This window comes from Diabrotica undecimpunctata, chromosome 7 (assembly GCF_040954645.1).
Source record: "Diabrotica undecimpunctata isolate CICGRU chromosome 7, icDiaUnde3, whole genome shotgun sequence".
NCBI lineage: Eukaryota > Metazoa > Arthropoda > Insecta > Coleoptera > Chrysomelidae > Diabrotica > Diabrotica undecimpunctata.
Genome location: NC_092809.1, coordinates 144,782,331 through 144,802,765, shown reverse-complemented (window position 1 = coordinate 144,802,765; position 20,435 = coordinate 144,782,331). Strand labels below are relative to the sequence as shown.

The following is a 20,435-nucleotide window of genomic DNA, read 5'->3' as shown; positions in this document are numbered from 1 at the left end:
GTAAAAATACTATTTATTTAATTAAAATCATTTTCCCTACTTTTCATCTCTTGTTTCGAATGGGCACTTTTGGTCAATTACGTTAAAAACATCAATTTTAATTCATGTCTGTGGAAACGAAATTACAAATAATACAGCCCTGAATCGTTCTTGTGTTCGTCGTGGCATCGCTGCGCTTCTATCGTCCATAAGAAATACATGGCCCTATCTCCGCAATGTTATTTTCTTAACCTGGAACGCTCTGTAGTTTTTCCTATTCTCATAATTTTCTACACAAAAAAAAAGGAATGAAGAAAATTATGATCATATTTATTAAATTTTAATTTGAAAAATCAGTAAACGTTTAAAATTAATTAAAAATATGTATAGTAGGATAAATACACTTTTTAGTGTTAACATATATTTTTAATGCTAAGAATTGTTAAAAAATATTCAGTCAATCAATATTAGGAAACAAGAAGTTAAAATGTTTAGAAAACTAAAAAAACAACACTCAAAATCAAAACAGCAACTTAACCTCAAAGGTAAATAAACAGTAACAGGATATAAAAATTATATCGAATGATCCACTCCGAAACTTAGAATTTGTGAAACTTTAACTAGTAACTAAATATCAACTTACATTGAAGAAGGCTGCCGATTGAGAGCGAACTGTACCAATCGTAAGTACTAGTACTTGGCATAGCTGGCAACAATGTCGCTGTTCAGAGAATTACATTTCGGGAAAATTAAAATATAGAATATGATGCACATGCTGCCATCTATTCAACGAATTCAAATAAACGTTCAAACTTCAAATAAACGATAGTTTATTTGAATGTTGCTCATTTTAACTACGAATTGAGCATAACCCCTTAAACCTCTAAATTTTTTAACAAGTTCTTAATTTACTTGTTGTCGTTCTCACCTTTTTTTTCTGTTTTTGGTCCATTGCTTCCTTACTTTCTTGTTTATTAGGTTTTTTACGTATAAACCCGTACTTCACGACTTTTCGCTCCTCTCCCTTGATGCTTTTTTCGTTATTTGCGTCTTTTCATCACTTCTTCCAATATTTCTGTCCCATGTTTTCTTCTTTTTTGAATTCTTTTGCCTCTTAACTCTTTTTGTCTTCAGTTTCTCGTTTTTTGTGTTTTTATGTTCCCTTTTTCTCGTTTCTTTATTTCTATACACTTATATATAAGCTTTTCATGTTTTTGTGCCTTATGTTCCTGTTATTCGCAGTTTAGAATAAGGAGAAATGTTGCAAAAAAAAAATAAATAAAATGAAAGAAAATAAAGAAAATAAAATAAAATGAAATAAAGATTTTAGTTTGTTAAAAAACTTTCAGGCATATTTACAAATATAATCGGCAAACCCGCCGGAAAGTCAATTTGTACCGCCCATGTTGCCGACTGTTGTCCACAAAGACTCTGCCGTTTTAAAAATAACTCCTTAATTATGTGTAGTAGTTAAGGTTGTTATTATGAGATTTAGAAATGATGATTAAAAACAAACTGCCTAATATTAGATATCCTGTTGGAAGAATGCCAAAAGTTTGTTTTGTGCCGAGGAAATTTCCTATACGGAGGAAATAGATGTTTTAAAATTAGTCAGCGCTCGTGTTCTAGTCGTGTTATTAGTTTTATGACAACTACATTTGTCGTAACATGTAAATAATACATGAATTACACTTGAAGGTATTACAAATTTGTATTCATTTCATATTTGCTAGTTTTCTAACTTGTTGTTTCTTTCAGGACGCTTTTGATGCGAGAAGAAGCGCTTAAAAAGCGTAGGAAAGCCGCGGAAGAGCTGCTGCAATGGCACAAAAAGCTGTTGGAAGAAGAAAAGAGGATAGCGGTCCTAGAGTCAACTGCGAGTGCTATTATTTCGCAAAAACCTAGTAGCTCCAAATCTCAGGAGAAATTCCACTTCAAGGGCAAACAGCTCAACCAATTATGGCTCAACTTGACGGGCATAGAAGAAAAGAAATTCACCGATGACAAAATCTACCCGATGTCGCAGTTAGACCTGGAGCATTTCTGCAAAAGTGCCCGCGGTTATTCCATCAGAACGAAATCTTTATTTAAAAAGACTAGCGATAACTTAAGTGAGAGTGAAAACATTCCAACGCAACCAACTACCGAAAAAGACTATTTGTCCGATTTTGAAAAGGAATCTATGCCACTTACAGAAGTCGATGGCGTTGACCAAAGCATCGATATATTGATCAACAATTTTAACCAGATCCAAGACGATATTTCGACTCTTAACATTATACACAGCAGAAAATCCGACGAAAGCCTCGCAGAAGACATTGTCAGCGACAAATTTGACAGGACTGATTCAGAAGCGGGAATATCCGTCATAGAAACGAACAGAACCAGGTCTATGACTGCACCTAAGAAATTAATAACTGCTTCAGCTGAAGCAGTCGAAGAAAATGTTCCTAGTTTGGAAAAATCCAGAGAAAGCACTTCAGAAAAAATTACGTCGTTAGAAAAGGATACAGAGATGATTCCTTCATTAGAAGAAATAAATTTAGATGAAAAGAATAGCCGCAGTATTTCGGAAGAGTCCTCAAAGTTAAAACCTTCGTCCATTTTATCGGAGCAATTCAAAACTCATATATCTAAACATTCAGCTAATAAAAACGAAGAAGTAATAACGCAATCGGATACTACAAAGCTCTCTACAGATCCAGATTTATCCAAACATGTAACTAGATCAGTAGAACTGAAGAACTTAGCAAACAAAGAAGCTGTTGAACAACAAATTACAGAAAATATCCCAGAAAACATTTCTTTAGTTACCGAAAATGCAGACGTTAGTAATGTGAACGTTCCAGTTGCAGCAGATTCCAGAGAAACTCTAAACCAATCTCAGCAGATCCTCGAGTTGCTCGGAGAACCGGAAGTGAAGACAATTCCCGAAGATTGCTCGGCAAACGTTCAATTGAAGGACAGTCTGACCGAATCGGAAGAAATATTGTCTAAATTGAGCCAAATTATCAACGAACTAGAAGATACGGGCGATCAAGTGATTAAAAGTGTCGAAATTTCTGAGGATAGTTCACAAAAATCTAAAAGTGACGACCGAGAGATTTCTATAAGAGCAGTTGAAGACTTTATGCCAGGAAATGAAGAAATTATATCACATTCTTCGGAAGTTAAGTCCGTAATAGATGAAGATCAGTCCAAATCACAACTAAGTACTTCCAAATCTGAAGAAAATATTAAATATCAATTGTCAACCTCTGAGACAGAAGAAAATGAAGGAAATACAAGTTCTGTTAAAAGCAATGACTTCAAACATGAAGAAGATAGTGCTGGATCAAAAGTGTCAAGATTATCTGATGTTATTATATCAAAAACTCAAGAAGATAATATATCACCATTATCAGGTTCTGTAGAAGATGTTATATCTGCGACAGAAGAAAATGAAGAAATCACAGGTTCCAAAGTTGAAGAGAGCAGCATTGGATCGAAAGCAAATAGATCTTCTGAAGTTATTGCGTCAAAAACCGCGGAAGATAACTCTGAAGTACGTTCGTCGATATCTTCAGCTCCTCTAAGATCCAAATCTGAAGATAAATCTGATACGAAGTTGAAAGCAACTGTAGAATTCAAAAAGCCTAGCATCGAGGAATATATCTCCAAAACAAAATCAACAATATCTTCAGAACAATCAAGAGCATCTTTAGACTTAAACTCCCAAAACGAAGACGATACAAAACTGACAGGATCTCCCATACAGTCAAACAGCAGCTTATCCCAGTCTATAGAAGATGGCTTGAGTCAGTCTTTAAAAAAATTGATTGAGATCAGCAAATCAGATATACCATCGGTAAAAGACAGCGGCAGTTTATCCAAAGAATCTGAAAGTGATGTGCTCCAGGATATATCGGCGCTCGAAGACTTCATTAAGAGTGAGTTGGAACATACTGAAAGCGAAAGTTGTGCTAAAGTCGAAGCAAGCGAATTGGAACGTGTTGAAAGCGAAAAGAGCGAATTGGAACGTGCTAAACTCGAAGACAACGAATTGAAACGTGCTGAAAGTGAAGTGAGTGAATTGGAACTTTCTGAAGAGCAAACGAGCGAAATAGAACTTGATGAAAACAAAGTAAACGTTGAAGACGAAGTGATCAATTTGGAACTTGCTAAAACCGAAGTGAGCTATTTGGAACGTGCTAAAATTGAAGTGAGGGATTTGGAACGTGCTAAAACTGAAGTGAGCGATTTGGAATTTGCTGAAATCGAACTGAGCGATTTGGACCATGCTAAGACCGAAATGAGTGGTTTGGAATGTGCTGAGACAGAAGTGAGCGATTTGGAACGTGTTAAAAATGTTTCTATTGAGGAAATTCTGAAGGTTAACAAAGATTCTAGCGTCGTAGAAACTGGGGACGTTTCCGTAAACGTAAATGTTGTACAAACTTTTGAAAATGTAGTCGATGAAGTAGAAGATAATTACAAAGCACTAGATGATGCTATAGGAGATGAAAGTGATGATAGCAAAGTAGCACTTTCTGACAAATCTAACGAATCATTTATAGTTAACGATATTAGCGATGAACTATCTCAAAACCAAGAAGATCCTATCGAAGAATCTGAAAAATTGTCAAAAGAGTTAGAAGCAAAAGAAGTTACTGAAAAAAGTGATAAAGACTGTTCAATTACTGAAGATTTCGAAGAAGAAACTACCTCGAAGAGTTCTCACGTAATTTCAAATCTTAGCTATGGTCTTATAGGAAAAGCTCGGTCAGATTCCGATTCTTCTGTTGCTACTAGCAAGGAAGAAGTTTGTTACGAAGAAAAAGAACACGATTCTTTATCGTCTATAACTGGAGGATCTTCTAGTGACGTATCGGAACTTGTAGTATTGTCAAAAGATCAAAAAGCTATGAAGAATAAAAAGAACATTGAAGACTTACGTGTTAAATCGAAGAGTCAAAGCGATGCCGAGAATTCTTCGCCTAAAATGAATGTGAAGAAACGGGTTTCTGAGATTTTAGCCGATGCCAGCTTGTCTAGGGGAGACAAAAGTCCAAGATTACAAGATTTGTATGTGACCACATATGATCTGATCAGTCCTGCTAATTCTCCAGAAAGAGGTGAGCCATTTTAATATTAACTTAGTTTATTTGTATCATTATTATAATTCATCATAAAAAATTGTCCCTACGTCTACTGATGCCCATTTGAGTTTATTCTAATCTTCTTTATCCATCCAATGTCCCACTTCTTTATAGTAAGACATTTTTCCAACAAAATTGTGGTCTTTCCTGACAATACATGTATTTCCTAGTTCGGTATTCTACAATTGCCTTCGTCAATCTATTTCTGCTAAACAATTCAACAATTCTTCGCCAAATTCCAATACCAAGTGAAAAATGCTCGTGTAGAAGTGACCAGATGTCTGCACCTGATATTTTAGAACCAAAAATTGAACATTTATAGGTTTTCCATATTGGTGTCTTGAATCGGGTGTCAAAATGCCATAATTCAGATGAGGGATCCAATTTGGTGGACCAAGAATATATAAATGTTCTTAGTTATTTCCAAGATGAAATATTCTGTACATTTTGGGTCTCAGGATTTGGATTGAGAATTAAATATTATATTTTTTTTTGGCGAATTCAAAATGGGACGCCAAGAAATGGGACGCCAAGAATAATAAAAATTGTGCATTTTAAATCTCATGGATTTAATTTGAGGTTATAATTTCAATATTCAAAATAGCGAGACTATTATGACTCAAATCGTCTTTAAAATTATGTATTTTATATTCTTTAGCTCAATAAATATGAGTTTGTCAGAATTTCAATACAAAATGGCGGATTTAAAATGAGACGCCTTATATGACGATTAATAATAATAAAAATTGTGTATTTTTAGTCTTATGGGATTGAATTTGAGGTTATAATTTCAATATTCAAAATGGCGGGACTGTTTTGACCCACGGTTCGTAGACTTACTACGGTTGTCTCTTCCGACTGGGGTGAGGATGCTTGAGTTACGTCACCAGGGTACACAAGAATACAAAACCCATTTATTCGCGATTGAAACTGAATGAGGGCAGGTCGATTGCAGTGTTGATTGGTTTAAGGGGAAGAATTACGTAACGAGAGTACAGTTTCGGGCTTAATGTTCATTGGTTAGGCGGAAGAGGCAACCAAATTATCGCGGAAATAGTGTATTTGGTAAAAATGATATTGAATTTGACGTCATAGTATCAAAAACGAAATGCTGAGTCACGAGATGGAAGGCCAAAACTGATAATTTTTTTCAAAATTTTGTTCAGAATGAAATTTTCGATGTATTTAGTTTCAAAAATGTAAAGTTGACGTTAAAATTTCAGCAAGTGGGTTAGACTATTGTAAATCTAAGAATCATAAAAAGCACTTGAATTTTGTGCAAGTTGAAATGTTTTATTTTATCTGCTTCACAAAATAGCCAATTCAAAAAGAACTACAAAGATTAATAAAAACACCATTAATTCTAATCAAAATTGAATGGTTTATATTTCTTTTCACGCCGAATGTGAAATTAATGTTAGAATTTGAAAAATTCAAAATGGCGTACCCAATATGGCGGTAAAGCACTGTTTATAATATCAAATTTTATTTAAAATTGCATATTTTCTGGTTAATGTGTCGCTGAAAATGAATTTGATGTTAAATTTTTCTCACGTTTGAAGCATTTTTCGAGCATTTCGTCCCAATTTTGTTCCCAATATATGGTTAGTTTAATTTGCTGTTTTTGTTACAATCCCCATAACTATATAAATAATAAATATTTTTAGCCCCATCCAGTCCAGTAGAAGAGAACAAACTTGTGTCAAGCATATTTGTCAGCGAAGCTGAAGAAATCTTACGAAAACAGTTGGCAGTGGAGGAAGAGGTGAGTAAACAACTTACCAGAGATTATTTTTTCACTAATAGTATCTTTTTTCAGATGAAGGCTATAACGGAGCAACTGCAGAAGGAGCAAATGCCTGTGATGTACATCAGGGAAATCCCCAACAAACCCCCACCTCCGTACACACCACCCACGTCTTTAACACAACCCTCTGTACCGACGATTATTCCTACATCGGAGGAAATTGAAGAAATTACAATGTATTCGGCGAAAATCCTGCACAAGGCGTATTTGTCGAAGAATTTGGTTAATGTTAACATCTCTAATAATACGTTGAGTCTGATTTCCAAGAATATATCGAAGGATTGCTACAAATTCGTGTTTGATTTGTGTAAAGACATTGCAAGAAAGCATTACAGGTAAGCTATAATTCATAATTTGTTTGATTTTCATAAATAAACTTGCGTGCATAGAAATCGGCTCACTGTAAACTTTTGACTTTAACTATATTTTTTTCAAGAAATATTCATCAGATCACAAAAACAAATATACTGTTTGAAAGACAATTTAATATGCTTTAATGTGAGTATAAATTTATGAAAACTTATTTCGGCTTCCTATGTTTAACATAGTGAAATGAATTCATTAAGCAAATTAAGCTTTTTTATTATTAACATAAATAGGGTTATTGACAATTTAAAACTTAACACTTAATTTTTTAATAATGGGTATGACCTCCTCTTGCCCTAATAACATCTCTCATACGATTAGGCATAGATCTAATCAAGTTTGCTATTGTTGCTTGTGGGATGTTAAGCCACTCTTCTTCTGCTGCAAGAATAAGCTCTGGGATCGAGTCTGGGGTATGAAGTCTAGCTCGAATTCTTCGTTTTAGCTCATCCCATAAATGTTCGATCGGATTTAGGTCAGGACTGTTTGCTGGCCAGTCTATAACCTGAAAACCGACTTCTGCAATGTAATCTTACACGATTCTTGCGGTGTGTGCCCTTGCATTGTCATGCATAAAGATAAATTCGTCTCCAATGTAGTCGACGTAAGGTACCACATGAATTGCTAAAATCTCCTTCTATATATCTGGCAGCCGTTAAACCTCTTCTTCCGTGAACACGGTCGTCCCTATGAATGAACTCAAGATCGGTTCATGCTCCTATAGAAATTGCACCCCAGATCATGCAGAAACCACCCCCATAAGCACTCCGCTCTTTAAAGCAGCATTCTGCAAATCTCTCTCCTGGTCTCCGGTACACTTTCCTTCTTCGGTCGCTACCATAGAGGTATATTTTGGTCTCATCTGAGAACAGAACAGATCCCCATTGTTCCAACGTCCAATTCCGATGATCCTGTGAAAAACGCAGGCGTGCTTGCCGATGAGCTGGAGTAAGTTTTGGACCAATCGCAGGTGTTTTAGGGGTCAGGTTATTTTCCCGCAGTCTTCGTCTCACTGTCCACTGACTAACAGCCACTCTTCGCACCTCACGGAGCTGTCGTTGCACCTGAACGGCATTAAGATGACGATTTCTTAATGTTGTTGACACAATAAAGCGGCCATCACGAGCGGTTGTGAATCGCCGTCTGCCTGTTCCAGGTCGCCTATGAAAGGATCCAGTCTCCTCATAACGTTGGCACACTCTTCGAACCGCTGCGCGTGTCATATCCAATTGTCTAGCAACAGCTCGCTGACTAAGTCCATTTTCGATTAGAGCAATAACTTGGGCGGCTTTTTGTGGTGTAGTATGCATTAAACTAACACACTTGAACACTGCTGAGATTATGAAAAACGAAAAATATGCAAATTTCACTTGCAAAGGCAATACTTTTACAATTAGACAAATTTGTTATTTTCGTGACAATCACCACATAAACACGTTTCATTTGTTTACCGGTTACTACGCATGTAAACGATAAGCCTTCTTGATAAATTTATACTCACATTAAAGCATATTAAATTGTCTTTCAAACAGTATATTTGTTTTTGTGATCTGATGAATATTTCTTGAAAAAAATATAGTTAAAGTCAAAAGTTTACAGTGGGCCGATTTCTATGCACGCAAGTGTATATTTTTAATAGATTTTCAAATATCAACGTCTTCTTCTTCTTAGAGTGCCGTCTCCCTACAGAGGTTGGCAATCATAATGGCTATTTTTATCTTTGAACTTGCTGCTCTAAACAAATCAATCGATCTGCATTGATACCAATCACGTTGATTCTTCAACCATGAGTTCTGCCTTCGGCCAACAGATCTTCCTTGAATATTTCCCTGTATTATGAGTCTCAAAATTTCATACTTCGGTCCCCTCATCACGTGGCCTAGGTATTCCAGTTTTCTGGTTTGTATAGTAGTGATTAATTCTGTTTCTTTACCAACCCTCTCCAGTACTTCTTTATTTGTAATTCAAATCAAAGTTTATATTTTCTTAATTTTCTCTTCATCCAGATTGATCTAGCTCCTGTTAGACCAGGAACTACCGATTTTTCCAGGTCACTCGTTGATATAGGTAACTAACAACTGCTTTTCATGAATTTAGTGATAAAAATATGTAATGAACAAAATATGTTTATAAACAAAAAGAAATTTAAAAAGAACTTTGAAAGATAAGAGTTCCGCTTTAGACAACAAAGGTTTCAGAACGATTCCTTTAAAAATGATCCGTCCATGATGTGCCAAAACTATGACGATATGGTAGGGTGTAAAAACGAAGTAAATTTACTATTTTCGAAAAAATGAATTTATAAATTCAAATTTATAAAAGTAGCAATATCTCCTGTTCTAATCAACGAAAATTTATGTTTTTTTTTTAAATTTGGGGTACCTCATGGCATAGATCATAAAAATGCACTTAGTTAATTTGTGAATTGTTTATTTAACCGAGTAAGTTGTTCAAACAATTAAAATAAATATTTATTTTGCAAAATTTTACTTTTCTCTTATTATTATTAGTAGAAAAGGTTATGAAATGATAAGCAACTTAAATATTTATGTAAGGAGGTAAAATGCAAACAAGCTTAAGTCACAAATAAGTAATTTTTCAGGGAGGGCGAAAAACTTGTAACTTTGCTCTGAAAAAGGATAATGAGTTCTAATCAATGTTATGCAATAGTATTGGTTCCAAGCATGCTATTAAAATACTCATTTCAGTTAGGGTAGCTGAAAAATAGTTTAAAAAATTGATTTTGTTTTGGCAATAAGACCTTTTGCACGAACTCAGTGGAAATTAGTCGTTTTGCATGTAGGATGTTGTGTACATAAGCTAATTTATGTGTAAATAAAGTAATAAAGTAAAGGAACAATATTTTTCTGAATAAAGTTTTATTTTTATAAAATAATAATACAGGCCTTAACTAAGTGACAAACATTGTCATCTTCTTCTTCTTCACGTGCCATCTCCTCTAAGAAGGTTGGCAACCATCATGGCAATTCGCACTTTCGACGCCGCTGCTTTAAAGAGGTCAGCAGAAGTGCAGTTATTATTATTATTTTATTAAATTATTCAACCAGGAGATGCGTCTTCTTCCGCGACTCCTTCTACCCTGTATTCTTCCTTGCATTATTAATTGCAACAAGTTATAACGCTTGCCCCTCATGACATGTCCCAGATATTGCAGTTTTCTGACTTTAATTGTATAAACATTGTCATAATAGGTAGTTAATGCAACAAACAGTTTTTTACATATGCAAGGCACAGTCGAGGAGCCGTTCATCGTCGAGGCAGTCACACATTTCTTCCTGCTCCTCACCAGCAGCTGCTGTAGTTGGTTCATCAAAAATCAAACTCCTGTACCAACCAAGGCGTGGATCAGAAGTCAACCATTCCTCTCCAAACATTTTTTTCAAAAGTTTTAAAAATGGAGACTTCGCCCCCAATGCCTCCAAGACCGAAGTAACCTGCTTCCACCTAAACAACAATCTGGCGCCAAGAACCCTTAACGTTCACTTTGATAACACACGACTCAACCAAGATAAACATCCAAAATATCTAAACGTGCCCTTGGACAGAACGTTAAGCTTTAGAGAACATTTAAGTACAGTTTCCGAGAAGCTAAAAACCAGATATAACATCATTCAGAAGCTCTGCGGCACAACAAGGTGGGCATCGGCATCCACACTCAGGTCTTCAGGCTTAGCTTTTGTTTATTCCGTAACTGAATACTGCGCGCCAATAAGGATCAACAGTGCTCACGTTAAAAAGATAGATGTCCAGCTAAATAATACCATGAGAATGATCGCTGGAGTAATCAAACCACACCAACACATTGGCTACCAGTGCTGAGCGACATTCCACCACCACATCTTCGCCGACTCAATCTGCTTACCAAAGAATATAACAAGATCCTTAGCAACATGGCGCTGCCGATTCATAACTATATAGAAGATGCAACCAAAAGTCGACTGCGCTCGAGAAAATCTCTAATACAAACTGCAGAATCAACTGCAGCTACAGGATTCAACATGATCACCAAATGGATCCATGAATGGTCGGCAGCTCAACCAAATACAGCCATACCTTACATCACAGAGACACCTCCTGGACTTGAACTACCACGTAAGACCTGGTGCACACTTAACCGCATCAGAACAACATGGTCGATGTGCAGATATGTTGCACAGATGGGGCAAGCTACCATCACCTTCATGCAGCTGCGGCGAGGTCCAATCTGTCAAGCACATAACGGAGGAGGGCCACCAGCGCGCCTACGAGGGCAGTTCACAAGACTTCCTGTTTCCGACGATCGAGTCGATTAACTATATAAACAATATCGACATTTGCCTATAAACTGGGCATGATTTAAGTATTTTTATATCGAGTCAATTTTAACGTTTATTGTAATGTTTATTGTAATATTGTAGATGCGTCGGAATGCCATACGCTAAATAAAAAAAATAAATAATAATCAAATAGCGATCTTGCATTGCCCATAAGTAAAAAATGACGTTTAATCTTTTGAATATTTTGTTTATTACATAATATTATCACCAAATTTATGAAAAGCAGTTGTTAGACACCTATATCAAATAGTGTCACGAAAAGTGCTTTTTATTTGCTAATTTCTCTTAGTGAGTAGTCTATGTATACATGTTATCTAAAACCTTTTTATAAGTTTAAAAAGTCAATTAGAATTTTGAAAGATAACTTTTTTATATTTCATTGATTATATGTATTATTTTGTTTCAGTCAATTCGAAGAAGATCGTTCGCCGTCTTGGTTGCGCGTTCCCAAGAAAGCAGACTTTTCGCCTGTCAAACCATTCGATACAGAAAGCCTAAAACTTCACATGATACAACAGCTCAAGGAGATTTTCGGCTACCAGAAACCGCCGAAGACGGAAAGCGTCAACATCAAATGGAACCGGAAGAAGAGCGACCACCTCTACGATATTTTGGTATTGGAGTGTCAGCAAGAAGAAGCCCAATTTACGAACTACCAAAAGGACGAGTTGTTGGTGAAAGATCAAATAACGAACGAAATATTTGACAGTTTATTGAAAGATACCGCTAGTGTTTTAGCTAGATTATTGTTAAAGGGGAATTAAGTGGTGAGATTAACGGAAATAGTGCGAAAAATGGCAATGTTGTACGCCTAGCGGAGTAGTCCGAGAGCTACGATATTTTTCCCACACTATGAAGTATCTTTGACTGATAATAATATATATTATAAATGATCCAGTTTTATGGAAACATATATTTTTACTAAAAAACTTATTACGAATTGTTAAAAGCGTCTTCTGAATTGCCTTATCTGCTAACAGTTCTCAATTCTTTTAAGTTTTACATTATTAATACTTAATTAGTCAAGATTATATTTGTTCAGTTCATATTTACGTTTTTTCTTAAATCGTTTGACAAAAACAGATTGAAATGAAGCAATGATTAAAACCAGCTAGATTCGAGTGTTACTAAACCTAGAATTGTATAATATAAAACAGGAAAGTGAAAACGGTGAAATAGGAATTTCTAGATCAATATATATTTCACATCTATACTATACTCCAAATCTAGATTTCACGTCTACATTTGTCTTCCAAGTTTCTCAACCATATTTTACATACAGTCACCCCGATAGCTCAGCGAGAATTTGTGTTTCACGTTCATATTTCACTAAAAATTTTCAGATTTCTATTTAACATCTACATTTCAAGTTTTTAATACGTTCACATACGTTTCACGTATGTGAAATAAAGGACTTGTATGTATTTCACGTCTATTTCGCTTCTATATTTCTATCAATATTTTATTTCACATCTATATTTCATAACATACCTTTTATTGTATGTTCTGTTGTGACCATTTGACAAACATTGACTGAAATGATAAATCAAATGATCAGATATATATTTTTACATTAAATAAACAAATGGAACGAAAGAAGAAGGTAACATGATGCAGTTCAGGAGTATACACGAGCCAGTAACATAACTGTGTAGAAAATTAAATGTTAAGTTGAAAGTTGTAGATAGAAGTGACAAAAAAAATCGAGAAAACCCAGAAAAGAAGGATATTTCATCTCTTTAATAGGATAAAACACGTTATATTTGTTCTATATTCCTATGGTGCTCATATTTTACGTCCATATTTCACATCTTAGTTTCAAATTTAGATTTCACATACACAGTTCTTGACAGTATTTCACAGCACAATAAGTTGTGGGAAATTTGCAAAGGCTTGATTGCAAATTTTACACTTCCATTTGAAGGTGTGCTGTGAAATATAGATAAGGAATGTGAATTTGAAATTTGGAAGTAAAAGAGATGCACATAGGAGGGTGTAATGCAGTAGCATGCATGAACCAATAATATAACTTTAGAAAACTGAATGGAAAGTTGAAAATTGTAGATAGACGTGACAAAAAAGGCGCCGAAAGACAACAAAAATCAGAAAAGAAAAATATTTCATCGTTATGGTAGAATCATCATCATCTTCTTCTTCTTAGAGAAGCCTCTGAGCTTCTTCTGAAGGCCATAGCCCTCTGAGTCACGCGAATCTTATTCAATACCTTTTTTGTGAGTGTTAATGTTTCCACTCCATAAGTGAATACAGCTAACACACATTGGTCAACGATTTTTCTTTTGAGGTATATGGCTGGATCCGATTTAAATACATAGTTTAATTTACAAAGCACTGCTCAGGCCAATCCTATGTGACGTCGGAGCTTACATGTCTAGTTATCTCTGGCCAACCGGTTGATGTCATTTGTTGACCAATTTGTAGTTTTGAAGAAGTCTTCTAGGGCTAGATTAAAAAGCTTTGAAGATGTCGTCTTGTCTAATTCCTCTCTTGATGGGGATGGGATTTGTATTTTCGTCTAGTTGTACTATCATAGTTGCGTTTTCATATATATTATATGACAAAGAGAGAACAGAAGCACCAAAAGAATTTAAGGATTATACTGGGCCTGACATTATACGAGAAGAAATTGAATATGCAATGAAACAAGCTAAAGGTGGTAAATATCCCGGGCCTGATGAAGTTCCTATCGAATTGATCTTCTTTTGGATCTATTCAATACCATATATAGAACACTTATAATACCTAAAGAATGGCTCCAATCAACATTCATACTGCTACCCAAAAAAGCCAATGCAAAGGAGTGCAATGAACATCGCACATAGCCTTAATGAGTCATGTCTTGAAATTGTTTTTAAAAGTTATTCACAATAGAATACATAATAAATTACATGAAGGCATAAGTAATACACAAATGGGAATTAGGAAAGGACTGGGACACGAGATGCACTGTTTGCAGTAAGTGTTCTTTCGCAGAGATGCTTAGATATAAATCAGGAAGTATATGCCTGTTTTATTGATTTTGAGAAGGCATTTGACAGAGTGCAGCATAATCGGCTTAAAGAAATTTTATTAAATAAAAACATAGACAGTAGAGACATTAGAATCATATGTAACATCTATTGGAACCAAACAGCAAAAGTGAAAGTTGAAAATGAACTGACCGAGGATATCCAGATTCGCCGTGGGGTCCGCCAAGGGTGTATTTTATCACCCTTGTTATTCAATTTATACACTGAAGCCATTTCAGAATTAGCGCTAGCCAAGGTCAGTGAGGGCCTTATAATAAACGGTGAGCCACTTAATAACATAAGATATGCTGACGACACCGTCCTTCTTGCAGGAACACTAGAAGAACTGCAACACCTTGCTGTACAACTAAAGATATATTGCAACGATTATGGACTAAAAATAAATTTGAAGAAAACCAAGTTCATGGTATTTACAAAAGCACAAAACATCAAAGTTAAGCTAGTACTAAATAATACAGAAATTGAACAAATATCTTCGTACAATACCTTGGAGCATGGATCACAGAAGATACCGATCGGACAAAAGAAATAAGATGCCGCATTGAAATTGCACGATCAACTTTTAATAGAATGAGAAAACGTTTTTGTAATCGCGATATCAATATATCGCTCCGAATAAGAATGCTTCGATGTTATATTTTCTCTACCCTTTTGTATGGGGTTGAAGCTTGGACACTTAAAAAATCCAACCTTAAAAACCTAGAAGCATTCGAAATGTGTTACCGACGTATTTTGAAAATATCATGGATGGATCGCAAAACAAACGAACAAGTTCTCGAACAACTAGGAAAACATAAAAATCAGGAAATTGGAATACTTGGGGCACATCATGAGAGGTGAAAAATACGAACTACTATGGAATATAATACAGGGTAAAATCAAAGGCAGAAGAAGCGTAGGAAGGCGTAAAATCTCGTGGCTACGCAATCTCCGTGAATGGTTTGGATGCAGTTCAATTGAACTATTCAGTCGCGTAACCAACAAAATTATAATTGCCAGAATGATTTCCAATCTCCGATAGAAGCGGAACTTGAAAAAGAAGAGGAAGAATATATTATGTATTAGTTGCCTATATCTCGAATATATTCTACAATATTAATAATAGATTGTTCTATAACCCACATCTCGATACTATCAAATGCCTTTTCATAGTCTAAGAAGGCATGAAATACGTTTAGTTGTACTCATTTGCCTTCTCTATCAATGTTCTCGTTGTCAGCAGATGGTCTGATGTACTATATCCTTTGCGGAAGCCAACCTGTTCAACCGGTTGGTAATTATCCATTTTGTAAGTCAGCCGATTGTTAATAATTCTTATAAACGGTTTGTATACTTGACTGAGCAACGATATAGGTCTATAATTATTTAGGTCACATTTGTCCCCTTTTTTTGTAGGAGTATTACTAGACTCTCGTTCCAGTCTTTAGGGATTTTGCTATTATGGAGACATTTATTAAATAGCTCTGTTAGTATAGGGTATGGTAGGATAAGTATGGTAGTATGGTAGGAAACACGTTATATTTGTTCTATAATCTTATGGCGCTCATATTTCACATATTCACTTCAAATCAGGATTTCACATCCACATTTCACATCCACATTTCACATCCACATTTCACATCCACATTTCACGTCCACATTTCTTGACCGTATTTCAAGTTGTGTGAAATTAGCAAAAGATTAATCATAAATTTGCGTAATTTGAGGGTGTGCTGTGAAATGTTGATGTGAAATTTGGAAGAGAATGTAAATGTAAAATATGAAAAAAAAAATGAAAGAGAAGAGAGCAGAGTGCAATGCAAGAGAATGCACAAACCAATAAGTTAATTGTGTAGATAACTAAATATATGGTTGAAAATTGAGGACAGATGTGACAAGAAAGGCGACAAAACGCAACAAACGCCAGAAAAGAATATTTCATCTCTATAATAGGATAAAAGACGTTATGTTTGTTCTCTAATAGCAAATCATTGAATGCTTTTTTTATTGAATGAAAAAGGCTTTATAGCTTAATCTATATTTCGCGCCCATATTCCATATCTATACTTCAAATATATATTTTACATCCATAGTTCTTGACCGTATTTCACAGCACACCTTCAAGTTGTGTGAAATTTGCGAAAACTTAATCGTAAATTTCGCATGTACTGTAAAATATGGATAAGAAAGGTGAATGTGAAATTTGGAAGCGAATGTAGATGTAAAATAAATATGAGATTAAGTGAAACAGTAGAAGATAGCATTGTGCAATGCAGGAGAATGCATAAACCATTAACATAACTGTGTAGAAAACTAAATAAAGTTGAAAATTGCGGACAGCAGAAGTGACAAAATAGGCGATAAAACATAACAAACGCTTGAAAAGAAAAATATTTCATCTCTATAATAAAATATAACACATTACGTCTTTTCTATAATCGCAATTCACTGCATAGTTTTGATTATAATAATACTATATCTACATCTAGTAAACACTTTGTCGTTTATGATATTTTGCGGCTTGAACCTTCCACACCGTACTGGAACTAATAAAAATTATTTCAAGCAGCAAGAGTCAGGTATTTTTGAACCTACATATGAAGCAGGAGGAAACGAAAAGGCAAAAGGGGCAATCACAGCACAATTTCAAATCGAAGTGTGAACTTTGCAGTAAATCTTACCAGATACATTTTTAACATTATATACATGTATAGTTTCTATTTATGCGGAATAATTTTAGCAAACATATAAAAAAATTTAAAGGAATTGAAAACTTAATTGACAGAAAAAATCTTTTCGTTTAGAATGTTTTTAAAACGTTCTGGACGTGTATTATTTATTTTGTACACTTATTCATTTAATGTAAATATTAAGGGAGGATAAAAATCTCAAAGCGAAGTTTGAATGAACGAGAGTTAAAAAATTAGAGGGGTATAGAGATGGATGATATTTTGTACACAACTTATAGCCTGTGTGGGCCTTTGCTTTCATAAACTATTTTTGATATGCTTCTTGACATGTTGCGTTAAATACTCTCAAGATATTGTTCTGAAGCTGTTTTCTTGGGACATTTTAAAATCATTTACTGTTTATATTGGGAATTAACCACAATTTTAGTTTAAAATGTTTATTTTGACGTTTGCATTTCCACTTCGGAAATTGGTATTTGGAGAATTTTTTGCTACAAAATTAAATACTTTTATCATTATCTGAACAGTATAAATGAATGTTCTTGTATTTGCAATCTCTTTTTTATATTTAATATCATAATGTAAGTGATCTTTCTTATCACACAATTTGTTATTAATTTTACCCCAATTTTACAATATTCAATTTTTATTTATTATTTATTTGCATTAAATTGCTAAATGGGATGAAGAACTTATATTTTGTTTGGTTGGTGTCGTTGATTTCCGTAGGTTGGTAGCTCTAAAATGTGGAAATTTCCACACCACATCGACAAATCGTTAGAATTAATATCCTTTCGCCATTGAAAACTATTTAAAACTTTTTCCGTACATGTATCTGGTTCATTTTGTAACAACAAACTCTCAATCTAGTGAGTAAAATACAAGTTTTTTATAGGACAATCAAGGATTTTTCTATGGGACAGTAAAAAATTGTTCTGTGAATTATGTACAAGATCTCATTTTCTCTTATGATTCATAGAAAATAACAAAAAAATTGCTAAACAACTAGTCAAGGTCATATTGTTTGTTCAAAATCAATATAACCTCAAAGAGAAGGCGTGTTCTGCAGCTAACTTCAGAAAATGAGTTTGAGGTTATGTTTTATCTCTGTCTCCCTCGCTGTGTCGTTCTAAGTAGCGTAGTACTAAAAGAAAAGTAATAATTTGTGAACTTTATAAGAAATCATATTCAATTTTTACAGATATACAATGTCAGTAACAATAATGAACTTAATATGAACTATACAACTAAGAAAACATGTTTTATTGCTAGAAATATTTTCAAATATTTTTTTATGAAATAGTACGTGTACATATTTTACTGAAGTCCTAACACATTTTACGATGTTATTATTTTGTATTTTTATAAGTGTTTTGTTGTCGTAAGTTATTATATTTGTTTTAAGTATTATTTTAACTGTTTTACAGAACTGAATAAAGTCTATAAATCATTGTAGTGTTTTATTAAAGCTTTTGGTTTCATAGTAGACAATAAACATTCCTTCTATTTTTCTATTTTTCTTACTTTACATAATACAAACAGGAACTACTAACCGTAATAATTATTATCTTATGTCCATCGAAAACCATTTAATACTATTTTTGAACTTATATTTGGGTTATTTTATAGCAAAAAACTCTCAATATCCAAAATATTATTCTTATGATAAAAGGGCCTGTATTCTGAAAGACAATACAGGTTTTGTATTCTAAGTTCTAATTTTTGTCATATCTATAATATAAAAATGAATCGCAAAATGTGTTGGTAAGCACATAACTCAACAACGCATGGACCAATTTTAACAATTCTTTTTTTAAAATGTTCCTTGAAGTCTAAGGATGGTTTTTACTGCGAAAAAAATTCGAATAATTTCCGGGAAAACCCTAAAACAGCCCTTTTCTTTTTCTCATACGAATATTTTCTAACTAAATGTAGAGTCAATTTGAACTTTATTGCTATTCAATAAAGTTTATATTAAATTACAAGAACTCACTGTTGTCTAAACAATGTAGGTGTGTTCTTAACGTCGAAGAGTCAATTTACGCTTTATTGTCGCTGCACAAAGTTCAAATTCAATCAAATGTATGTGTGTGCGTGTTCGTGTGTGTGCGTATTCGCGTTAGAGGATCTAATGCGTTCACACAAAAGTGATAATATCGTGAACCCTACCAAATTGGAAAGTCAAAAAATTTAGGAGCTATCGATTTGATTGGCCTCGCAATATTCTTTCTTTTGTTTTAGTTTCGGAACGCGACATAAATTGCATCAGTTTTCACGTCGTTGCATCTGTCAAACAAACCGCGTTAAAAAGCGTTTATTATCTTTAATAATTAATTTATTATTAGTTTAATATATTCTATACACATACAACATTGTTTTGACTTAAAGGACTTGACTCCAAGTCATATCAAATTAAAAAAAGTTAAAAAAAAACTAAAACGTAGTGTTATATCCTCTTTGCTTATATTCTCTTTCACAGACAAAGTAGAGATTTCACAGACAACAACAACCTGTCAATTTGCCAGTGTAAATTGGTGTACACACACGTGTTGTTTTTCTTGGATTTTCTGTTACCTTATCTACTCAGTTTTCTTTTGTCAACTTGATAAACGAAACAAATTCTCCAGTTTTCTTCGATTTATTTTTGATTGATTGTTTTATATCGTGTTTTGTGCAAAGTGTTTTAATACCTGTCATTAATAATTATTAAGTATATTCGATATGCCTCCTATAAGACGAAGTAATTTAGGTAGAAGAACCCGAAATACTACAAACCAAACTAATTACCGATCTAATCATACTGCACAAGAACGTGACGACCGAAATGAACGTGAAAGAATTCGTATATCACGAACGCAGGAAGCGAGATCGAGATAATCAACTAATAATCGCGCAAGTTTGAATCGAGCTGCTTTCAATTACGATTTGTCAATTGACTACAGTAACTACCAATGTGTTACTATTGGATCTATGAACTTGGTTTGCTGTCATTGTAAGGCATTGAAATACAAAAATGAAGCCAATGGATTTATTTGCGCAAATAGGAAAGTGAAATTGATCCCATTGGATCCACCACCAGAACCATTGTACTC

At 34.2% G+C, this 20,435-nt stretch overlaps 1 protein-coding gene across 1 annotated transcript in view; it reads left to right on the top strand.

The window, feature by feature from the left end:
- Window positions 1-18,787, top strand: part of LOC140445979 (uncharacterized) — a 61,783-nt gene extending 42,996 nt beyond the window's left edge. Inside the window, exons 9-12 of the mRNA XM_072538453.1 lie at window positions 1,738-5,093; window positions 6,785-6,882; window positions 6,937-7,259; window positions 12,034-18,787. Of these exons, the coding sequence (XP_072394554.1) occupies window positions 1,738-5,093; window positions 6,785-6,882; window positions 6,937-7,259; window positions 12,034-12,391 (4,135 nt within the window). The 3' untranslated portion in view covers window positions 12,392-18,787. The remainder of the gene's footprint in view (window positions 1-1,737; window positions 5,094-6,784; window positions 6,883-6,936; window positions 7,260-12,033) is intronic.
- Window positions 18,788-20,435: the final 1,648 nt, after the last annotated feature.